The sequence below is a fragment of the Excalfactoria chinensis genome, chromosome 24 (genome assembly GCF_039878825.1).
Source record: "Excalfactoria chinensis isolate bCotChi1 chromosome 24, bCotChi1.hap2, whole genome shotgun sequence".
Classification (NCBI taxonomy): domain Eukaryota; kingdom Metazoa; phylum Chordata; class Aves; order Galliformes; family Phasianidae; genus Excalfactoria; species Excalfactoria chinensis.
This window is the reverse complement of record NC_092848.1, coordinates 863,051-883,278: the sequence shown is the minus strand read 5'-3', so window position 1 is coordinate 883,278 and position 20,228 is coordinate 863,051. Positions and strand designations below refer to the sequence as shown.

Below are 20,228 nucleotides of genomic sequence, written 5' to 3'. Positions count from 1 at the left end.
GTTCCCCCCCGTTATAACGGCCCGGTGACCGACACGGGGTGACCGGGAGCCGCGGGCAGTTCCGCTGTTCGGTGCCCCCCGGTGTCCGTCCCCGTTATGGAGCCCATGAAGCCGCCCGGCGGTTCCGGTACCACCCGGGACATCGCGACCCACAACGACCCGGTTCGGTGCCGCCGGTACCGCCGGGACGCGGCGCTGACCGAGCGCTGACCGCGCCGACTCTCCCCGTAGCTCCCCGCTCTCGGGAACGCGCCTGGTGGGCGGGAGCGCGCGGCGCGCCCTCATCCCCGCTGCCAGGAACGCGGCGCGTCCCCGCGAGGTGGAGCCCGGGAGCGCGGCGCAAACTTTCCCGGAGCGGCCGGAGCGGAGCCATGGGCCGGAACCGGCACTGAGCGCCATGAGCGCCCCCCGGGGCCGCCCGCTGCGCACCGGGCCGTTCTTGTTGTTGTTGCTGCTCGCCGCGCTTTGCCCCGACGCCGCCGCCACCGAAGGTGGGTCCGCCCCGACGGGCAGCGGGGGGAACAACGGGGGGCGGCGGGAGTCGGGACGGAGCTGTGCGGGGGGAGCGGAAGGGCCGGGGGGTAACGGATGGAGCCGGGGGGTAACGGGGCTGCGGGAGCTCCGCGTTTATAAGTGACTTTACACCCCCCCCCTCCCCCGAACCGTCCCGGTTACCCCCCCGCCACCTCCCCGCCGTGGGCAGCACCGCCCTCTCGCCGTTCCCACGCGGGGCCGGGGGCGGCAGCACCGCTCGTTGAACCCCCCGGTTCCCCCCCGGTTCCCCCCGGTGCCCCCAGGAGGGTTTGGGGACCCCGAGATGATCACAGCCCCGTCCGCACCGCGGTTGGATCCGCTCTCGGGGGTCCCGCGGTCGCTGCGCCGACACAACCGGGACAGACCCCCCCAACCACCGGGACAGCCCCCCCCCCCCCATCCCCGTCTAATGGAGATGGTTTCGGGGCGCGGAGGGGCCCCGGGGCGGCGGCGGCGCCTCACGGTGCGGGTGGGCGGGCGGGTGCGTCCCCGCCGGTCGCTCCCATCCACATTCTCGAGGTGCCGCGCCCTGCCCGGCCCGACCGGGAGCAGCCGGGGCAGGATCCAGCGCCGCGGGGCCTCGACCGGAGCCGGGACGGGCATCGCCCCGCCGCCATCCCCGAGCTGTGTGGGGATCCCGGGGCACAAAGCGGGGTCTCGGTGGGTCCCCATCGCCCCATGAGCCGAGCTCCGAGCGGTGACACGTCGCTGTACCCAGCGCAGCCCCAGCCCCGGGACGGCGGTGGCACCGGGACCGATCTGGGCTCCATCCCCCCCCGCCTTCCCTCGGTCCTGGCAGCGCCGTGGGCATCCCGTGCCCGCACGCAGCAGGTGGAGCAGACCTTGAGCTTTGGCCGCTCGGCGGGGCCGTTCCCTCCGGGCTGGGGGCAGCTGGCGGCGGTCAGACCCACCTCCCCGTCCGCACGGGCAGCTCCGAGCCCAGGGACACGGATCCCCCTTCTGGACGTTGGGGGCCGTTTCCCCACCTCGGCGGCCCCGCAGCGGACCGAGGTCGGGGTCGCGGGGGGCGGCAGCAGCCCGGTTTGTCCCACGGCCTCGTGGCAGCTGCCGGCAGCGGGGGGTTGTCACTCAGACGCCGCGCGGCCCCCCCTGCACGGAGGGCAGAGCGGAGCGGCCCCAACCCCCGCCGCAGTGACCCCCGGGGGCGGCGTTGGGGGCGACCAAAGAGAGACGGGACGACGGGGACAACGCGGTGACCCCGCTCAAAGAGAGGCACCTCGGCACGGGGGGCTCCTCGGCACGGGGGGGTCTCGAGGGATGCGGTGGGACCCCAGCCCCAAAGCCCATATCGGGGCAATGGGGGGGGGGGTCCGTCCCGCGTGGCGTTGGGCGCCGGGGGCCGCGGGCGTGCCGGGGCCGGGCCGTGCCTGCGTCACCGCGCTCGCTCCCCAAACACGCCCGACCTGAAAAGGCGGTTCCCGGCGGGACGCCGCGGCCGGGCCGGGCCACCCCATCGCCGTGACTCACCGCAGTTCGCCCCTCCCGGACCCACCGCCACGCGCGGGGAGTTGGTGGGTCGGGGGGGGATCGGAGCGAGGCGGCCGTGGGACGCGGCCATCCGTCGCCGCTCAACAATCGCGTGTTGTCTGGGCTCTCCCCCACCCCCCGGCGGCGTGGGCACCGCATTCCTGCTCCGCGGCCCCCGCCCCGCTCGGGGCCCCCCGGGCTGAGCCCGGTGCGGGCTGAGGGGCCGGGGCGGCGTTCAGCCTCTGGGCCCGCCCGGTGCTGGACGTGGACACTCGGGGGGGGGGTCGTGGCTGCGTGCCGACGTGGGGGCGGCGGCGCTGCGGTGGGAGCTGGGGGTCCGCGTCCCCGTGTATCCCCGTGTATCCCCGTGCATCCCCGTGTATCCCCGTGCTTCCCTCGTCCCCACATCACACGCGGGGGCCGCTCAGGAAGCCCATCGGAAACCCATCGGAAGTTTTTGGGAGCCGATAACCGTCAGCAGCCGCAGCGTTTCCTGCGGCCGGATCCCGCGGGGGCGACGGCACGGCCGGCCTCGGCTGACCCCTTCCATCCATCCCCGCAGTGTGTACCGGTACCGACATGAAGCTGCTGCAGCCCTCCAGCCCCGAGAGCCACTACGAGACCCTGCGGCACCTCTACCAGGGCTGCCAGGTGGTGCAGGGCAACCTGGAGCTCACCTACCTGCCCCCCGGCGCCGACACCGCCTTCCTCCAGGTGCGAGGATTGGGGGACAAGTGGCACCGGGAAGGGGTTGGGGGGGGACCTGGGGGTCTCACCGCCGTGCCCACCCCCCACCCCCTGCAGGACATCAAGGAGGTGCAGGGCTACGTGCTGATCGCTGAGAACCAAGTGAGCGCCGTGGGGCTGCAGGGGCTGCGAATCATCCGTGGGACGCAGCTCTTCCAGGAGCGTTACGCCTTGGCCGTGCTGGGCAATGTGGGGCTGCGGCAGCTCGGCATGCGGCAGCTCACAGGTAGGGGGCGTATGGATAGAGGGTCCCCGCCCCGTGGGGGCTGCAGGTCCGTGAGTAGGGCTGGGGTATCGAATCACCACGTTGAATGCCCCCAAACCCCATCCATCCCCACCCCATGTCACAGAGACCCCTCCCACAGCCCGGTGCCCACCACCCTGGACCTGAGCACTGCTAAGGGATGGGGTACTCACAGTGCCCTCATAGCAATGAATTTCTTCCTAATGTCTAACCTAAATCTCACCTCTTTTAGCTTAAAACCCCGTCCTATCCCTGCACCCCCAGTAGATCCCCCTGCAGCCCTTTTAGTCTCTGTGAGGGGACTCCAAGTTGCTGTGTGGGGTCGGGTGTCCCTATGTGCCCCCCATACTGATGGCAGCTCTTTCATTCCCCCCCCCCCCATCAACATACAGAGATCCTGAAAGGGGGGGTACGCATCGAGGGGAACCCCCAGCTCTGCTTCCAGGAGACCATCCTGTGGACCGACATCTTCCACCGGCACAACGAGCTGCGCACTGAGATCCATGTGGAGAGCACCCGCAGCCGCACCTGTATAAGAGGGGGGGTATAAGAGGTGGGTGGGTTGGGGGCTGCCACCCTCCCCAGCTCCCTATTGATGCCATCCATCCCCCTGCAGGTCCCGAGTGCCGGGCGCTGTGTGCTGAAGGGCACTGCTGGGGCGAGAGCAAACAGGACTGCCAGACCTGTGAGTATGGGGCTGCCTGGATCCCATAAGAACCCCTATAGAAGTTCCACGTTGCTGCTCCATTCACCCTATGTAGCACCCAGAACCCCACCTTGGGGTCCTCCACTTGTGCCCCCCCATCACCATGCTCCACATCTCCCCTTGTCCACAAACCCCTTCTCCGGAGCTTCCCAGAATCCCTTCCCTATATACCTTTGGGATGCCACCTACCCCACAGCCCCTTACCACTCCTTTTAGGGTTGGGGTCCCCATCCCATTGTAACCCCCTTTCCCTCCTGCAGTGACCAACAGCATCTGCCACGGGTGCCCACGCTGTAAGGGAACAAAGCCAACAGACTGCTGCCACGAGCAATGTGCTGCGGGCTGCACCGGCCCCAAGCACTCCGACTGCCTGGTGGGCATGGGATGGGGGGGGGGTTTGGGCAGGGGTCTCCCCCAAACACAGGGGGGCTGATGGCTGGATCCCCCCCCACCCCATCCCCAGGCCTGTCTGAACTTTAACCGGAGCGGGATCTGTGAGCTGCACTGCCCCCCCCTCGTCATCTACAACTCTGACACCTTCGAGTCGGTGCCCAACCGTGATGGGCGTTACACCTTCGGTGCCAGCTGTGTCAGCCAGTGCCCCTGTGAGTGCAGGGACGGTGGGGAGGGGTCTGAGCACCTCCTTACCCAGCTCTGACCATCCCATCCCCCCCCCTCCCCCCCCCAGATAACTACCTTGCCACAGAGGTGGGCTCCTGCACCCTCGTCTGCCCTCAGAACAGTCAGGAGGTGACAGTCAACAACGTGCAGAAGTGTGAGAAGTGCAGCAAACCCTGCCCAGAGGGTGAGCGCCCAGGAGGGGTCCTGGCTGTGCAGCTGGGGGGGTCCTGGGGGGCTGCTATTGACTGGGAAGCTCTACAGCACTGGGGCGGTGCTGGAGAACCCCTGGGGATCCAGCAGAGCAAAGGGGCTGCGGTGCCCTTTGGGGGCTGCAGAATGGGGCCGGGCAGGCAGCGCTTTTGGGGGGGGGGGGTCCTGGTGCATCTGCCATCCCCTCTCTGCCCCCCCACAGTGTGCTACGGGCTGGGGGTGGATTTCCTCAAGGGTGTCCGTGCTGTCAATGCCTCCAACATCCGGCACTTTGCTGGCTGCACCAAGATCTTCGGCAGCCTGGCCTTCCTGCCCGAGACCTTTGCTGGGTAAGCACTGCACACCCCATCCCAGATGGAACCATGGGGACCCCCCCACACACAGCCCCACAAACGCCCCCTTTCCTACCTCCTCCAGTGACCCAAGCACCAACACAGCCCCCCTGGACCCCCAGCTGCTCTCGGTCTTTGAAAGCCTGGAGGAGCTGACGGGTGAGTGCACAGGGATGGGGACACATCCCTGAGCTGAGGGCACAAAACGAGCAGTGCTTACACTTGTGTCCCCCCCCTTCCCTCCCCCAGGCTATTTGTACATTGCTGCCTGGCCACCCGACATGGACGACCTGGGAGTCTTCCAGAACCTGCGTGTCATCCGTGGCCGTGTGCTGCACAAGTGAGAGGGGATGGGGGCCTAAAGGGGATGGGGACCTAAAGGGGATGGGGACCTAAAGGGGATGGGGACCTAAAGGGGATGGGGACCTAAAGGGGATGGGGACCTAAAGGGGATGTGATGGGTGACCCAGGGCTGATGTGGGTGCTCACCTGGCTGTGTCTTGGCAGCGGTGCCTACTCGCTGACACTGCGGGACCTGGCGGTGCGGGCGCTGGGGCTGCGTGCTCTGCAGGAGATCAGCAGCGGGATGGTGCTCATCCATCACAACCCCCAGCTCTGCTTCCTCCAGAAGGTTCCATGGGACAGCATCTTCCGCCACCCCCGCCAGCACCTCTTCCAGACCCACAACAAAGCCCCCGAGCTGTGTGGTGAGGAACCACCCCCCAAACCCACCCCCAGTCCTTGTGCTCCCTGGAGCTGGGCTGGGGGTAACACTGTGCCTGATCTCCCCAGAGAGCGAGGGCCTGGTGTGCTTCCACCTCTGTGCCCACGGGCATTGCTGGGGGCCCGGCCCCACACAGTGTGTCTCCTGTGAGCGCTTCCTGCGGGGCCAGGAGTGCGTGGCCTCCTGCAACCTGCTGGATGGGTGAGCAATGGGGTCGGGCTGAGCCCAGCAGGGGGAGGGGGACACTGCTCTGTATCAACCCCAACCCCATCCCATTCCCACCATCCCACAGCACCATCCGGGAGCACACCAATGGCACACGCTGCCTGCCCTGCCACCCTGAGTGCCAGCCACAGAACGGCACCGAGACCTGCTTTGGATCGGTGAGCACGGGGACGTGGGGACACCAGCATGGGGGTGTCACTGCTGCCAGGTCCCTCACCCCATATCCCTCCTTGCCCCCCACCCTGCAGGATGCGGATCAGTGCGTGGCGTGCGCGCACTATAAGGATGGGCAGCAGTGTGTGCGGCGCTGCCCCAGCGGGGTGAAGGTGGATGCCTCCTTTGTGCCCATCTGGAAGTACCCAGACGAGGAGGGGGTCTGCCAGCTCTGCCCCACCAACTGCACCCACTCGTGAGTACACACCGTGCCCAGGTACGTGTGTGCTGGGGGGGGCTGTGGGATGCTCACCCACCCTGTCTCCTTTCAGGTGCACCATCCGGGATGAGGACGGCTGCCCCGTGGACCAGAAGCCAAGGTACCACCATGGGTATCCCCACTCTCATGGGGGAGCATCAGAGGGTGACCCCATCCCCACGTCCCTTGTCACCTCCCTTCCTGCAGCCAGGTGACATCCATCATTGCTGGTGTGGTGGGGGCTCTGCTGGTCGTCGTCCTTCTGCTCATCACCGTCGTCTGCGTCAAGCGCCGGCGGCAGCAGGAGAGGAAGCACACCATGCGGCGGCTGCTGCAGGAAACTGAGGTGGGGGCGCTGGATGAGCCCAGGGGGAGCACTCAGAGTGTTGTCCATCCTCACCCACCTGTCCTTCACAGCTGGTGGAGCCGCTGACACCCAGCGGGGCCCTCCCCAACCAAGCCCAGATGCGCATCCTCAAGGAGACGGAGCTGAAGAAAGTGAAGGTTTTGGGCTCCGGTGCTTTCGGCACCGTTTATAAGGTGAGGGGTGAGAGGCACAGTCAGTGGGATGGCACCATCTGTGTCCTCACTCACTGACCCTCCACCCCCCATAGGGCATCTGGATCCCCGATGGGGAGAGCGTGAAGATCCCGGTGGCCATCAAGGTGTTGCGGGAGAACACCTCACCCAAAGCCAACAAGGAGATCCTGGATGTGAGTGCAGTGGAGGCGGGCACGGGGCTGGGGAGTCGGTGCCAACCTGACCTCCTGTCCATGCTGCCTGCAGGAAGCCTACGTGATGGCTGGGGTGGGCAGCCCCTACGTGTCGAGGCTGCTGGGCATCTGCCTGACCTCCACGGTGCAGCTGGTGACGCAGCTGATGCCCTATGGCTGCTTGCTGGACTACGTGAGGGAGAACAAAGACCGCATCGGCTCCCAGGACCTGCTCAACTGGTGTGTGCAGATCGCCAAGGTAGGAGTGGGGGCTGCTGGGGGGTTTGGGGGCTGCGGGGGGATGCAGTTATGGGGCTTAACAGCTGCTGCCCAGGGGATGAGCTACCTGGAGGAGGTGCGGCTGGTGCACCGTGACTTGGCTGCTCGCAACGTCCTGGTCAAGAGCCCCAACCACGTCAAAATCACCGACTTTGGGCTGGCACGGCTGCTTGATATCGACGAGACCGAGTACCACGCTGATGGGGGCAAGGTGGGACGGGGGGACGGGGCGACAGGGAGCGCGGTGTCCCCTGAGGGTCCCGCTCACCCCTCCTTCCACCCACCCAGGTCCCCATCAAGTGGATGGCGCTGGAGTCCATCCTGCGCCGGCGCTTCACCCACCAGAGCGATGTCTGGAGCTACGGTGCGTCCCAGTGCTGGCTGCAATGGGGCAGGGAGTCCCAAACCAGCACTTACCCCACGTTCCCATGTCCCCAGGTGTCACCGTGTGGGAGCTGATGACCTTTGGGGCAAAACCTTACGATGGGATCCCGGCACGCGAGATCCCCGACCTGCTGGAGAAAGGCGAGCGGCTGCCGCAGCCGCCCATCTGCACCATCGACGTCTACATGATCATGGTGAAATGTGAGTGGGGGGGGGGGGACATGGGGACGTGGTGGCCGGGACCCCAATGCCGCCCTCACGGTGCTCGGCTTTGCCCCAGGCTGGATGATCGACTCCGAGTGCCGGCCCAAGTTCCGTGAGCTGGTCACCGAGTTCTCCCGCATGGCCCGCGACCCCCAACGCTTCGTGGTCATCCAGGTATGGGGTCTCGGGGGGGGGGGGGGGTCTCGCCTTCAGCATTGCCCCAATGGGCACTGACAGCCTCCCCTCACCCCCAGAACGACATGATTGGGCTGCCCAGCAACATGGACAGCACCTTCTACCGGGCACTGCTGGAGGAGGAGGACATGGACGACCTGGTGGATGCTGAGGAGTACCTGGTCCCTCACCAGGGCTTCTTCAGTGCTGAGACCTCCACCGCCTACCGCAGCCGCATCTCCTCCACGCGGGTAAGGGCCAACCTGGGGCATTGTGTTGCTATGGGGTTCACAGGGTGCAAGTTCTCTAATGCTACCCGGAGACCCCACGGACCCCATGCAACCCCACAGCACCGTGCCTGACTCCGAGCCCTTTTGCCTCCTCAGAGCACAGCAGAGACCCCAGCTGATACAACAGAGGGCGAGGAATCAGCCGCTTTCCCCTTCCCACCGCAGAGTCTGGTGGAGGGGCCAGAGTGCCCTGTGCCAGAGGCTCTGGAGGTGGATGTTGGGGCCAAGGGAGCCCTGCCGAGCCCCCCAGCCACACGGTACAGCGAGGACCCCACCGCACTGCCAGGTGATGAGAGCGAGGGCCTGGACCCTGAGGGCTTCACCACCCCAGCCCCCCATGCCACTATGCCAGGTAGGGCAATATGGGACCCTGGGGAGGGGGGGGCAAGGACCCTGTTTGGCTGCTGACATCCCTTTTCCCTGCAGAGTACGTGAACCAGGCTGGGGAGCTGCCGTCACCCCCCCGGCACCCCTGTGCACCACCATCCCCACCAGACAAACCCAAGGGCCACCAAGGCAAGAATGGGCTCATCAAGGACACCAAGCACCCCTTCCTGGGGCCCTTTGGCCACGCCGTGGAGAACCCCGAGTACTTGGCCCCCCCAGGGCTGCCGGTCCCCAGTGCCTTCAGCCAGGCCTTCGACAACCCCTACTACTGGAACCAGGAACCCCCCAAAGCTGGGAGCCCTGAGGGTGGCCCCAGCTCCACACCGGCAGCTGAGAACCCGGAGTACCTGGGTCTGGCCGAGCCTGAGGACGTGGCTGTGTAGGGCAGGGCCACCTACAGACCCCCCTTTCACCAAGGCAGCTTGAGGAGGGACGGCATGAGGCCGGCGGTGGATGTGGGGGCAGGACTGTCCCCTCTGCAATGGGGGTGCCCTATACTGGAGAGCCCAGTGGGACAGTGCAGCGGCACAGGGGTGGGCACAGAGGACCCCCAAAAGGAGCCCCAAAGCCCGACTGAGATGGATGCTCAAACCCCACATGGTTCCTGGAGGAAGAAGGAAGCAGCATCACCCCAACCAGCACAGGACCAGGAGCCCCATCACATTGCTACTCATCACCATACACCCGTGCCACGCTGCCGCTGTCCCAGAGCCTCCACCACCACTGTGCCCCCCCAGCCCCCTCCCCACCGGCGCCCAGCTGCGCTGGACACATTGACTTGCACTGAGCAGGTGGACACGAAGCTGCCTGGGCTCCTGTTGGCTTCCTGCGAAGCTGACGGTGTCACACCTGGATGTATATTTGATCATTGTACATGGTTTTGTTTTTTTTTCTACTACTCCGCTTTGTCTGCGTGGTTTGCTCCCATCTCCTCCATCTGCAGCACTGGGAAAGCCCTGACAGCCAAGAACGGGGCGGCTGGGGATAGTGTTTACCTCCATCCTTTTATTCAGCACTGGGCCACGGGGCGCACAGACAGTACATAATAAATAGGGGATGGCCACCAAAGCTCTGCCACACCGCCCTGGGCTCAGCTGCCCCGTGGCAAAGGGCAGAGTCATTACGTGGGGAGGGTGAGAGCTGGGAGCCTGGGAACAGGGCAGCAGGGGAAGCTGGTGGCTGTTAAATGAACCCCGGGGCTGTGGGGACAGAGCCAAGCAGGGCTTCCCATGGCCGGCCGGTCCCCGCTGCCCTCATACCTGTTTAAACAGTGATCAGAGAAGCTGTAATCATTAACGAACCACGCTCAAGTTTACGTTCCTCTGCATAAACCTTTGGGAACCCTGAAGCAGCCACGTCCCCTCTGACAATCAGCTTGGGCTGGGCTGCACTGGCTGCACAGGGCAGGGAGCAGCGGGGGCTGTGCCCCAAACCCCCCCAGGGGCTGAGAATGAGACCCCCCCCCTGTGCTGCTGATGGAAGGAGGGGCAGGAGGGGAGCAGTGCCACAATTACAGCCCATGTGTGGTGTGAATGTGGCCTCAGGGGACGGGCAGAGCTGGACCAGTGACAGCAGCACCATGACAGCTCCCCTCCCAACAACCCCAGGGGTGCAGGGAGTTACCGGGCAGCAGCACAGGGGGGTGCTGAGGAGGGGACAGGAGACCCCCAGCAGGTGCAGGGCTACAGGATGGTGCAGGGGGGGCGGCTGTTGGTGATCTTCTGCAGCGGTTCCCCATTCCTGGCTCTGCGGATCGCTTCTATCAGCTGTGGAGATGGAGATGGGGGGGGGGGAAGACACGTGTGGGTCTCAGCTGCCCCACAAGGCTGAGCCCACCCAGCCCAGGGGGCGCCACGTTGTGTTACTCACATCCTTCTCGTAGGGGAAGCCTCCGTTCTCCAGCTTGGAGAAAACCAGCTGCCCGTTGATCTCAATCTCAAAGGCTCCTTGGAAACAGAGGGAGAATCAGCTGCGACCCAACTCAGCTCCCATCCCCAAACACAGCAGGGCGGGGAAACAACCCCGAGACCCCCCGGATCCCCCCGGTTCTCACCGGTGCCCCCCAGGCGGGACTCGATCATGATGTCGGGATATTCCTCCCGCACGGCGCTCGCCAGCTCCTCGTAGGTGGCCCCGAAGCCGCAGGGTTCGCTGTGGGTGGGAACGGGCCCCAAAGCTCAACACCCCCCAACCCACAGCCCGACCCCCCGCCCCACATACAGGCCGCACATACAGGCCCCACATACAGGCCGCACATACAGGCCGCAGCCCCCCGCCCTCCCCCATCCCGTCTCAGACCCCTCCCTACCCCCCCCCCCCCAGAGGCGGCGGGGCCCTCACCAATACTCCACCATGATGTGGACCCGCCGCTCCGAACCGGAACCGGAACCGAAGCCATCACCGCTCTCCGTTTCAGTCCCAGCAACCGCCGCTCCGTCGCCTCCGCCGCTGCTCATGGCCGCCCCACTGCCGACGCTTCCGGGTGCCGCCACGTGACACGGAGCTTCCGGCCGCTCTACACCGCCCTCTCGTCTGCTCCACTCCCGCTGCGCCACCGCCCTCTGCTGGTGGGAGGGACGCATTGCACGGGACATCATGCTGCCCCCTGCGGGGCGTGGGGTCGCAAAAGGACCCAGTGGGGACACAGAGACCCCCTGGGGACACAGAGACCCTCCGGTTGTCCCACAGCCCCACGACGATGCGCACAGAACCACAGAGCCTGCCCTGCACCTGTGGGACCCCCGCAGACCTCCCTGTTATGGGACCCTCACAGTGTGACCCACAGCCCCACAGGACCCTCACGGGACCCCCACGGGACCCCCGGGATTCTCCGTGGAGGGAAACCCTGTGGGGACCCCCTCTGGGCACTCGGTGACCCTTGGGGACCCCCAGGACCCCACAGGGATCCCCTTTGTCTCCTATGGGGCAGGCCCCCAAATCCACGGGGGCACCCCTGGGCCCCACTGGGACCCCACATTCCCCATGGAGACCCCATGGGCACCCTCAGTGCATCTCCAGCCATGTGTGCCCTACATATCGCCCAGGAGACCCCCATAGATGCCACTGGGGACCCCCACCCCTAATCCAGCCCCCCACACATGGCTCCCACTGAGGGGGTCTCACCCCACACCTTTGGCTGCCCGTCCCACGGGGCAGAGGTGGGCAGGGGATGACACCCCCCCCCATCCTGCATCCCACCCTCCTCTGCCCCACATCTTGTCCGGCCTCGGGGTCACCCCAGTGCACTGTAGGAAACTCCCCATCCCCATTGGGACCAAAAGCTGCGTCGTTCCCATGGCGGGGTGGGGGCCAACGTGGGGCCGTTGTGGGGCCGCGGCCGCCCCGGTGCGGTGATGTCAGGCGGGGGCGGGCGCTGGCGCAGGTAGATAAAGCCGGGGAAAAACAGGAATGCCCGGTCCGGCGGGAGGGCGGCAGGAAGCGGCGAGCTCTGCAGGTAGGAGAGGGGTTAAGGGGGGGGGGGTCCCTGTGCTGTTGGACCACCGGCTGCTGCTCCCATCTCCCCCATCCCGGCCCTTTTCCTCCTGTCTTCCTCCCGGCTCCTCTTCTTCCTCCTCTGCCGCCGACACCCCGTAGCAGCAGGAATCCCAGTTCTACGGCACCGGCACCCACCGGGCCCTCACCTGCAGCCCATGGGACCCTATAGCCTTGGTGACCCTCCAACCCCAGCCCATAGGATGGAGCCCTGGGAACTGTGCCCTATAACGCAGGTGGCCCTGGGATCCCACTCTTTCCTCCTGGTGGCCCTGAGATCCTATTCCTTTAACACTGGCGGCCCTCAGACCCCATCCCTTAATACCAACAATCCTGGGAGTATTGCCCCATAACTGTTGTAGCCCTTGGAACCAACCCTTGACTTTGTTGACCCTATGGGATACAGTACAGTGACCCCCACCCCCCTGCCCCACATCCCTGGCACCCTTTCCCTTAACCCCAGTGGCCCTGCTCCCCCCACCCCATAGCCCTAAGGCCCTCCCTTTGCCCCAAACCCCAGGGATACTCCATGTCCCCCCATTGCTGTCACCCCCCCGCCGCAGCCACCAGGTCGGGGTAACCTGAGGCCATGGTGAGGGGCTGGGCTCTGTGGGGTCCCCATCCACACCCCCAACACCTTTGTGAGGTCTACGCAGGGACACCAAGCCCACAACACCCAGAGCTGGAGGGGTTTGGGGGTGAGGGAACAGAGCAGTGGGACGGGGCTGGGATAATGATGGGGATGGGGGTGGGACAGGGCTGGGGATGGGGACGGTGTTGGCCCCGTACATCTCAGTGCCACGGTGCTGTGGCACCACGCAGGCAGGGCCCCCCCCCCCCCCCGGTGCCCGCCCGGCCGTGGACTTGGATCCCACACCATCACCATCGGGAAGTGAGGATGGAGCGGCTGCGGGTGAATGATTAACCCCGAGCGCCACCGGCACGGCGCCGTGCCACACGCGCGTGTGTTCCGTGTGCCGCGTGCCGGACGGCCGCACCGCCGCGCCGGGCTTTGCTTGCTTCTGCTTGTCCCGGGCAGTGCGTGCCGAGCCGTGCCAGGCCATGCCAACCCGCACCGAGCCGTGCCAGGCCATGCTGAGCTGCGCCGAACCGACCGGGGTCCCCTGGCGCAGCGCCGCGTCCCCGCATCCCCTGCATGTGCGGTGCCGGCAGCGGGCGCGGGGCCACGGGCGAGGGCGGCGCGGCGGGGGGCCGTTCCCACGGCGGTCTCCGTCTCCTCGCCCCCGGCCCCGGCGCTGCGGATGCCAGCACGGTGAGGTGGAGCTGGGAGCGGCCTCCAGAACTGGTTTGTCCGGCCCCGAGGAGGTGGCTGGGCTGGGTCGTACCGCGCCGTGATGACGGTTCTGCCGACGCGGTGCTCACGGCGCGGCTCATCCCGACACAACACGGCGCGCTTCGCCCCGGCACAGCCCGGCTTGGCTCAGTTCGGTTCATCCCGCTTGGTTCAGTTCAGCCCGGTTTGGCTCCGTTCAGCCCTCCTCACCCACCGCCTCGGCAACACCGATCCCCCACTGGTGATGCTGGAGCACCGTAGCGCTTCCCAGTGGGAAGTGGAGGCGTGGGAGATTCTCCATTGTCTCATATGGAGCTGTGCCCTTCGCTGCGGTGCCAACTCTTTGGGCTGCACCGGCAGCACGCAGCCCCCCGGCGGTGGGCAGGAGCCAGGGGTGCTGAGGGGGCAGGTGGAGCGGTGCTGAGTCACCCCCACGCTGACTCACACCACTCATCTGAGCATCAATGAAACCCCACTGGGGTGGGAACCAGCTGCAGCCCCCATTCTTTGCCCCTCAGATGATGCCATGGACGGGGGGGCCCAGCTGAGCTGCATCCGGGACCCCCCCGGGGTGGGCAGCGTGGAGCAGGAGGGGGATGTGGGCGAGGGGCCGCCCGCCACTGACCTGCGCCGCTCGCAGCCCCTCTTCATCCACAGCAGCAGGTGGGTGCGAGGGGCTCAGCCCTGCGGTGTGGGGTTGGGTTGGGGGGGCGGACGGGGGGCTCAGCCCTTTTCTGCCCCACAGCCGGCCGCTGTCAGAGGAGGAGCCACGTGCCTCATCACTGCCCAACATCCCCAACCCCTTCCCCGAGCTCTGCAGCCCTTCCAATTCACCCATCCTCAACAGCCCCCCCGGCGGGCAGGGACCACCCCGTGAAGGCGCCTGTCACGTGAGTGCCCTGTGGTGGGTCTGGGGGGGCTCCTGGGATCCCCTGCAGGATAACTGACCCCCCCCACGGTCCCGCAGCTGGTGAAGGTGTTCAGTGAGGACGGGTCGTGCCGCTCGCTGGAGGTGTCAGCGGGCACAACGGCACGGCAGCTCTGCGAGATGCTGGTGCAGAGGACGCACGCGCTGTACGACCACAGCTGGGCCCTGGTGGAGCTGCACCAGCACCTGGCACTGGGTGAGCCCACGGCACAGCACGGTGCAGCATGGCACGGTGCAGCATGGCACGGTGCAGCACGGCACGGCACGGCCCCCGCTGAGCCCCTGTCCCCACAGAGCGCTGCCTGGAGGACCACGAGTCGGTGGTGGAGGTGCAGAGCGCGTGGCCCCTCGGGGCCGACAGTCGCTTCGTCTTCCGCAAGAACTTTGCCAAGTACGAGCTCTTCAAGAGCAACGCGGTACGTGAGCCACAACACAAGGACCCCTGTGCCCCATAGGGAGCCACGGGTGTCCCCTGACCCTCCTGTCCCCCCCAGCAGTCCCTCTTCCCCGAGGTGATGGTGTCCAGCTGTCTGGAGGCGAACAAGAGCATGGCGCACTCGGAGCTCATCCAGGTACGGTGGCACTGGGCTCCTTGAGGACTCAACAAAGCCATGGGGACACAACCACGACAAAGGGAACCAATGGTGCCATGGGAACCCTGCTGTGACATGGGGGTCACTCCGTGGACCCAAACATGACGCTGGGATCCAGCTTTGGCATGGGGACCGATCCATGCCATGAGGCCCCGCTGTGTTTGGTCATCCCTCAGCCCCTGTTTCCCCCCAGAACTTCCTGAACTCTGGGAGCTGCCCCGAGGTGCAGGGCTTCCTGCAGCTGCGTGAGGCCAGTCGTAAGGTCTGGAAGCGTTTCTACTTCTCTCTGCGCCGCTCTGGGCTCTACTACTCCACCAAGGGCACGTCCAAGGTGAGCTGCAACCAAGGGCACCCCAAGCCTGAAGGCAGTGGGGGCAGCCCCTGATGCCCCCTCCCCGGCCCCAGGACCCCCGGCACCTGCAGTACTTCGCCGACCTCACCGAGTCCAACATCTACTACGTGACACAGGGCAAGAAGCACTATGGGACACCCACTGAGTTTGGGTTCTGCATCAAGGTGCGACCCTTCTGGGCACCCTACCCAGCTCTACAGAGGGTCTTTGCCCACCGAGGGGTGACAGGGATGTGGGGAGACCTGGGGGGCTTCTCTGTAATGGATCTGGCTTCTCCCTGCAGCCCTACAAGGTGCGCAGTGGGGTGAAGGGCCTGAAGCTGCTCTGCAGTGAGGATGAGCAGAGTCGGACCTGCTGGATGGCAGCATTCCGCCTCTTTAAGGTGAGCTCCAGCTGGAGGGCACTGGGAAGCACCGGGAGGTACCAGAGTGATGCTGAAGAGAAGATGGTGGGATGCTGAGGGATGCTGGAGGGGTGATGGGAGGGCAGTGGGTGAGGCTGGGGGATGCTGCAGTGTACTGGGAGGCGGTGGGGAGACACTGAGGGATACTCACACCTCCATGCCCCCCCTGGGCACCCCCAGTATGGCATGCAGCTCTACCGCAACTACCAGCAAGCACAAGCGCGCCTGAGCCAGCACCCCTGGATCACCCCCACACCATTGGTGAGCGCCCCCCACCCCCTCCAGGTGCAGCCCTGACCCATGGGGTGCCCCCCACCCCATCCTCCGAGCTCACTGTCACTGTCCCCATAGCAGAGTGTGTCAGACAGCGCGCTGGTGGCCATGGACTTCTCAGGGTGCACAGGGCGGGTGATTGAGAACCCCAGCGAGGTGCTGACAGCAGTGCTGGAGGAGGCGCAGGCCTGGAGGGTGAGTGGGGGGCAAGGGCTGGGAGTGGGACCCCTCCTTGCTGTGTGCTCACTCTGCTGCTTGCTTTGCATGGACAGAAGAAGACAACGCACCGGTACAGCCTGCCTGCTGCCTGCCAGAGCTCCCCACTCAGTGCTGGTGAGCAATGCCCATAGGGCAGGAGCATGGAGACCCCCAATATGAGGGTCCCTGCCTGGAGTGGGTGGGGGTCCCCTCCTGACGACCCTCTCCTCTGCCTGCAGCCATCCATCGCACCCAGCCGTGGTTCCACGGGCGCATCTCACGGGAGGACACCCAGCAGCTCATTGGCCGCCAGGGGCTGGTGGATGGGTACAGAACTGGGGGGGTTGTAGAGGGGATCAGGGACCCCTGAGGTGCACACAGCCCATGGGGGGTCACAGGGTCCCACAGCTCATAGAGGGTTTGCAGGGGGTATAGGGAGGTCCTGGAGCTGGGGTGAGTGGGAGGGGGATAGGATCACAAGGTGGAGGGAGACAGAGGGGTCACACAGGGCCCCTGGGGGCTTTGGGGTGACTCTGCTCTGGGGCTCACAGCGTGTTCCTGGTGCGGGAGAGCCAGCGTAACCCCAAGGGCTTCGTGCTGTCCCTGTGCCACCTGCAGAAAGTCAAGCACTATCTCATCCTGCCAGTGAGTGCCATGGCTGTGGGAGGGATATGGGGGCTGGGGGGGGGACAGCTGGGCCTGATGCTCACCTGTCTGGCAGAGTGAGGAGGAAGGGCGGCTCTACTTCACCATGGACGACGGACAGACACGCTTTGCTGACCTCATCCAGCTCGTGGAGTTCCACCAGATCAACCGTGGCATCCTGCCCTGCAAACTGCGGCACTACTGCACCTGCGTGGCCCTATGAGCCTGGCGCTACCGGCACGGCTTGGCACGGCTCAGCATGGCATTGCTGGCAGAAATTGGCACAGCTTGGCACCATGCATTGCTGGCGTAGGTTGGCAGAGCTCGGCACAGCCAACATGGCACGGCACGGCCCTGCCAGCACACCAGGGCACCACTCGTAGCAGTGAGCGCAGGAGGGGCGAGGGGGGCTCACCCCACACCCCACTGCTGTGGCCCCTCACACTCTTGCACTTTGTCCCCCCCCAGCGCCAGCCCCTCCTTCTCATGGGGTGATGGCTGCAGACCCTCATCCCCATCTCCAGGGGGCTCATGGAGATGCTCCCCTCCCCATCAGGAGGATGCGGGGCTTGGGGTCCCCACCACATCTCCCCATGACCCCCCCCTTCCCCAACCCAAGGCCAGTCGAACTGTGATGTGTTTTATACAAAGTGAGAATAAACGTTATTTTTTCAGAGCTCCCGTTTCTCCCCTTTCCAAAGCCATCCTCATACCAGGCCGGGGGGGTCGGCCCCATTGCATGGCAGCAGCACCCCCACACTGCCACGTCCCCGCAGTGCCCCCCGGTGCCGCACAAAGGCCCCTCTGTGCACCACGTGCAGCTCAGCCACGCGGCCCCATAAATCCCAGAGCTGGGGAGGATTAGCGGGGAGGGGGGATTAGAGCTGGGATTTGGGGCCAGTAGCTATTAAAGCCATGGGGTGGGTGGTGAGGCCGTGGCCATGGCTCCCCGCACCGTGCTGATCACCGGCTGCTCATCCGGCATCGGGCTGGCGCTGGCGGTGCGCCTGGCACGGGACAAGCAGCGCCGCTTCCGAGGTGAGCAGAGCTGGGGGTCCCGGTGGTGCAAATGGGGAGGGAGGGGGGCTGATCCTTCCTGTGCCCCCCCCTCAGTCATCGCCACGGTGAGGAACGTGTCCCGCAGCGGAGCGCTGGTGGAGGCAGCGGGGTCAGCGCTGGGCCGGACGCTGGAGGTGAAGCAGCTGGATGTGTGTGATGAGGCGTCCATCCGCGCCTGCCTCGACAGCATCCCCGGGCGCCACGTTGATGTTCTGGGTGAGCCACATCCCTGTGTGGCCCTGCAGCACGGAGCCCAGGCTGAGGGATACTCTGTGCACCAGGGACATCCCAAACAAAACTATGACAACCCTACAGTCAGCAACGCCGGCGTGGGGATGATTGGGCCACTGGAGTGCCAGAGCCTGGCGGCCATGCAGGGGCTGATGGACACCAACTTCTTTGGGCTGGTGCGTCTGGTGAAGGAGGTTTTGCCTGACATGAAGCGTCGTCGCAGCGGCCACATCGTGGTCATCAGCAGTGTGATGGGGCTGCAGGGTACTGGGGGGGATGGGGCGCTGGGGGGGGGTCCTCACCCTGCACACCCCTGATCACCATTCTTCACCCAGGCATCGTCTTCAATGACGTCTATGCTGCCTCTAAGTTCGCTGTGGAGGGCTTCTGTGAGAGCCTGGTGGTGCAGGCGCTGCGCTTCAACGTGGCGTGAGTGTGGGGCTGAGGGGGTGGGGGGGCTCAGCTACCATCCTTCTCAGCATCCTCCCCTGCAGCATCAGCCTGGTGGAGCCGGGGCCGGTGACCACCGAGTTTGAGGCCAAAGTGTACGAGGAGGCTGAGCGCGCCGACTACTCACAGACCGACCCTGAGACCGCCGCCATCTTCACCGACCTCTACCTGAAGAACTCCAGGGATGTCTTTGCCAGCCTGGGGCAGAGCCCTGAGGACATCGCAGAGGTGATGGCAGAGCTGCAGGGTGGGATGTGAGGAGGCAGGAGAGCTCAATTAGCACTAATGAGGAGCAGCAATTGGGCTCTGGCATCTCCTGTGTTGAATCCTTCCTCCTGCTGCCCCAAACCCCCCAAAGTGGGGTTGGGATGGGGATAGGAATGGGGATGGGATGGGGATGTGTTGAGGATGGGTGGTGGTGGGATGGAGATGGGGATGAGAATGGGAATTGGAATGGAAATTTGGGTGGGAATGGGATAGTGATAGAGTAGGACTGTGAATGATGGGGATGAGGATGGGAATGGAAATGATATAGAGATGTAGATGGGAGTGAGATGGGAATAGGGATGCGGTGGGGATGGAAACGGGATGGGGATAGGATGGAGATGATGCAGATGAGAGTGGGAATAGAATGGGGATGAGAATGGGAATGGTGTAGAAATAAGGACGGGGATGGAGATGATGGGATCGATATGAAGGGCTGGGAGTGGGGCTGGAGGTGGGGATGGGGGCAGGAAGGGGACCGTGATGTCCTCACGTGCAGCACACACTGCGGGTGATCGAGGCGGTCCGTCCGCCCTTCCGGCACCAAACCAACGCGGCGTACACCCCGATGGCTGCCCTGAAACACGCCGACCCCAGCGGTGCTCTGATGACCGAGGCCTTCTACAAACTGGTGTTCAAATACGGCGCCGTGCTGCGGCTCGGGCTGCGCGCCATCCGCCTGCTGCGCTGGAAAGCCCAGAAGGTGAAAGCTGGCGCCCGGCTGCTGGGCTTCAAATAGACTCGTTTAACTCTGGATGGGGTTCAGCCAAGGGTGGCCCAGGGGGCTGCGAGGGGTGAGCGGGGCTGGGAGCCGTGTGGTTTCACTTCCTGCTCCCAGCCTGAAATAGCAGCGGTATTAAAATCGGGAGAGGTATTTTTAACAGCGCCGGGTGAAAGAGAGCAGCGGCTTCCTCCGAGAGCGCAGCGGCCGTGACAGGGATGGGAAGGGCTGTCAGCTGCATCATTCCCCCCCCCCCCTGCTCCTCCATCCATGGGCGTGCAGTCCCACAGCCCCCTTGGCTTCCTTCTCCGAGCCTCTGATGTGGGGCTGGAAATGCACTGGGTTAGCAATGTACAGGCTAGCAGCAATGCAACAGGTCAGCAGTGCACCCAGCTGGCAATATATTGGCTTGGTCAGCAATGTGCTTCCCCTCCAGCTCCATGAGGAGCCACACAACACCAGGGCAGCACGGAGGGGACACAGAGCACTGCAGGATCAGCTGCAACACTGGTGCAGGAGCTCTGGGGTATAAATGGGAGCTGGGTGCACGGGGTGAACATGGAGTCCCCAGGGTGCAGGGTAGGTGCACGGTGCAGGGGTTGGTAGGGAACTCTGAACACAGAGTGCATGACAGGATGAGTGCTGGGTGCA

General features: G+C 65.4%; 4 protein-coding genes across 5 annotated transcripts; 3 read left to right on the top strand and 1 right to left on the bottom strand.

Annotated features, from left to right (window-relative positions):
- The first annotated feature begins 307 nt into the window (after positions 1 to 307).
- ERBB2 (erb-b2 receptor tyrosine kinase 2) lies at positions 308 to 9,266 on the top strand. 2 transcript variants are annotated; one of them, XM_072356418.1, is made up of 27 exons: positions 308 to 491; positions 2,585 to 2,736; positions 2,827 to 2,995; positions 3,406 to 3,543; positions 3,630 to 3,698; positions 3,980 to 4,092; positions 4,183 to 4,324; positions 4,408 to 4,524; positions 4,753 to 4,879; positions 4,968 to 5,041; positions 5,132 to 5,222; positions 5,390 to 5,589; positions 5,675 to 5,807; positions 5,899 to 5,989; positions 6,080 to 6,240; positions 6,317 to 6,364; positions 6,451 to 6,589; positions 6,661 to 6,783; positions 6,858 to 6,956; positions 7,030 to 7,215; positions 7,291 to 7,446; positions 7,524 to 7,599; positions 7,674 to 7,820; positions 7,900 to 7,997; positions 8,078 to 8,248; positions 8,384 to 8,639; positions 8,714 to 9,266. In XM_072356418.1, the coding sequence occupies exons 1-27, from the start codon at positions 398 to 400 to the stop codon at positions 9,055 to 9,057; spliced, it is 3,714 nt and encodes a 1,237-aa protein (XP_072212519.1). In that variant the 5' UTR covers positions 308 to 397; the 3' UTR covers positions 9,058 to 9,266. The 2 variants fall into 2 exon arrangements, with proteins under 2 accessions (XP_072212519.1, XP_072212518.1); XM_072356417.1 differs by having other exon boundaries at positions 5,899 to 6,240.
- A 193-nt stretch (positions 9,267 to 9,459) lies between these two features.
- On the bottom strand, positions 9,460 to 11,175 carry MIEN1 (migration and invasion enhancer 1). Its single transcript, XM_072356420.1, has 4 exons — positions 11,015 to 11,175; positions 10,728 to 10,825; positions 10,544 to 10,620; positions 9,460 to 10,440 (listed from the first exon to the last, which is right to left on the bottom strand). Exons 1-4 carry the CDS (start codon positions 11,128 to 11,130, stop codon positions 10,357 to 10,359), a joined length of 375 nt encoding a protein of 124 aa, XP_072212521.1. The 5' UTR covers positions 11,131 to 11,175; the 3' UTR covers positions 9,460 to 10,356.
- Positions 11,176 to 12,082: 907 nt separating this feature from the next.
- On the top strand, positions 12,083 to 17,075 carry GRB7 (growth factor receptor bound protein 7). The gene is made up of 15 exons (XM_072356419.1): positions 12,083 to 12,128; positions 13,979 to 14,123; positions 14,206 to 14,350; positions 14,428 to 14,584; positions 14,683 to 14,804; positions 14,883 to 14,960; positions 15,175 to 15,312; positions 15,387 to 15,497; positions 15,617 to 15,715; positions 15,917 to 15,997; positions 16,088 to 16,204; positions 16,282 to 16,342; positions 16,447 to 16,534; positions 16,759 to 16,852; positions 16,929 to 17,075. Exons 1-15 carry the CDS (start codon positions 12,083 to 12,085, stop codon positions 17,073 to 17,075), a joined length of 1,629 nt encoding a protein of 542 aa, XP_072212520.1.
- Positions 17,076 to 17,792: 717 nt separating this feature from the next.
- On the top strand, positions 17,793 to 19,735 carry RDH8 (retinol dehydrogenase 8). The gene is made up of 6 exons (XM_072356734.1): positions 17,793 to 17,890; positions 17,966 to 18,127; positions 18,227 to 18,406; positions 18,478 to 18,571; positions 18,637 to 18,820; positions 19,356 to 19,735. The coding sequence occupies exons 1-6, from the start codon at positions 17,794 to 17,796 to the stop codon at positions 19,593 to 19,595; spliced, it is 957 nt and encodes a 318-aa protein (XP_072212835.1). The 5' UTR covers position 17,793; the 3' UTR covers positions 19,596 to 19,735.
- The last annotated feature ends 493 nt before the right edge of the window (positions 19,736 to 20,228 follow it).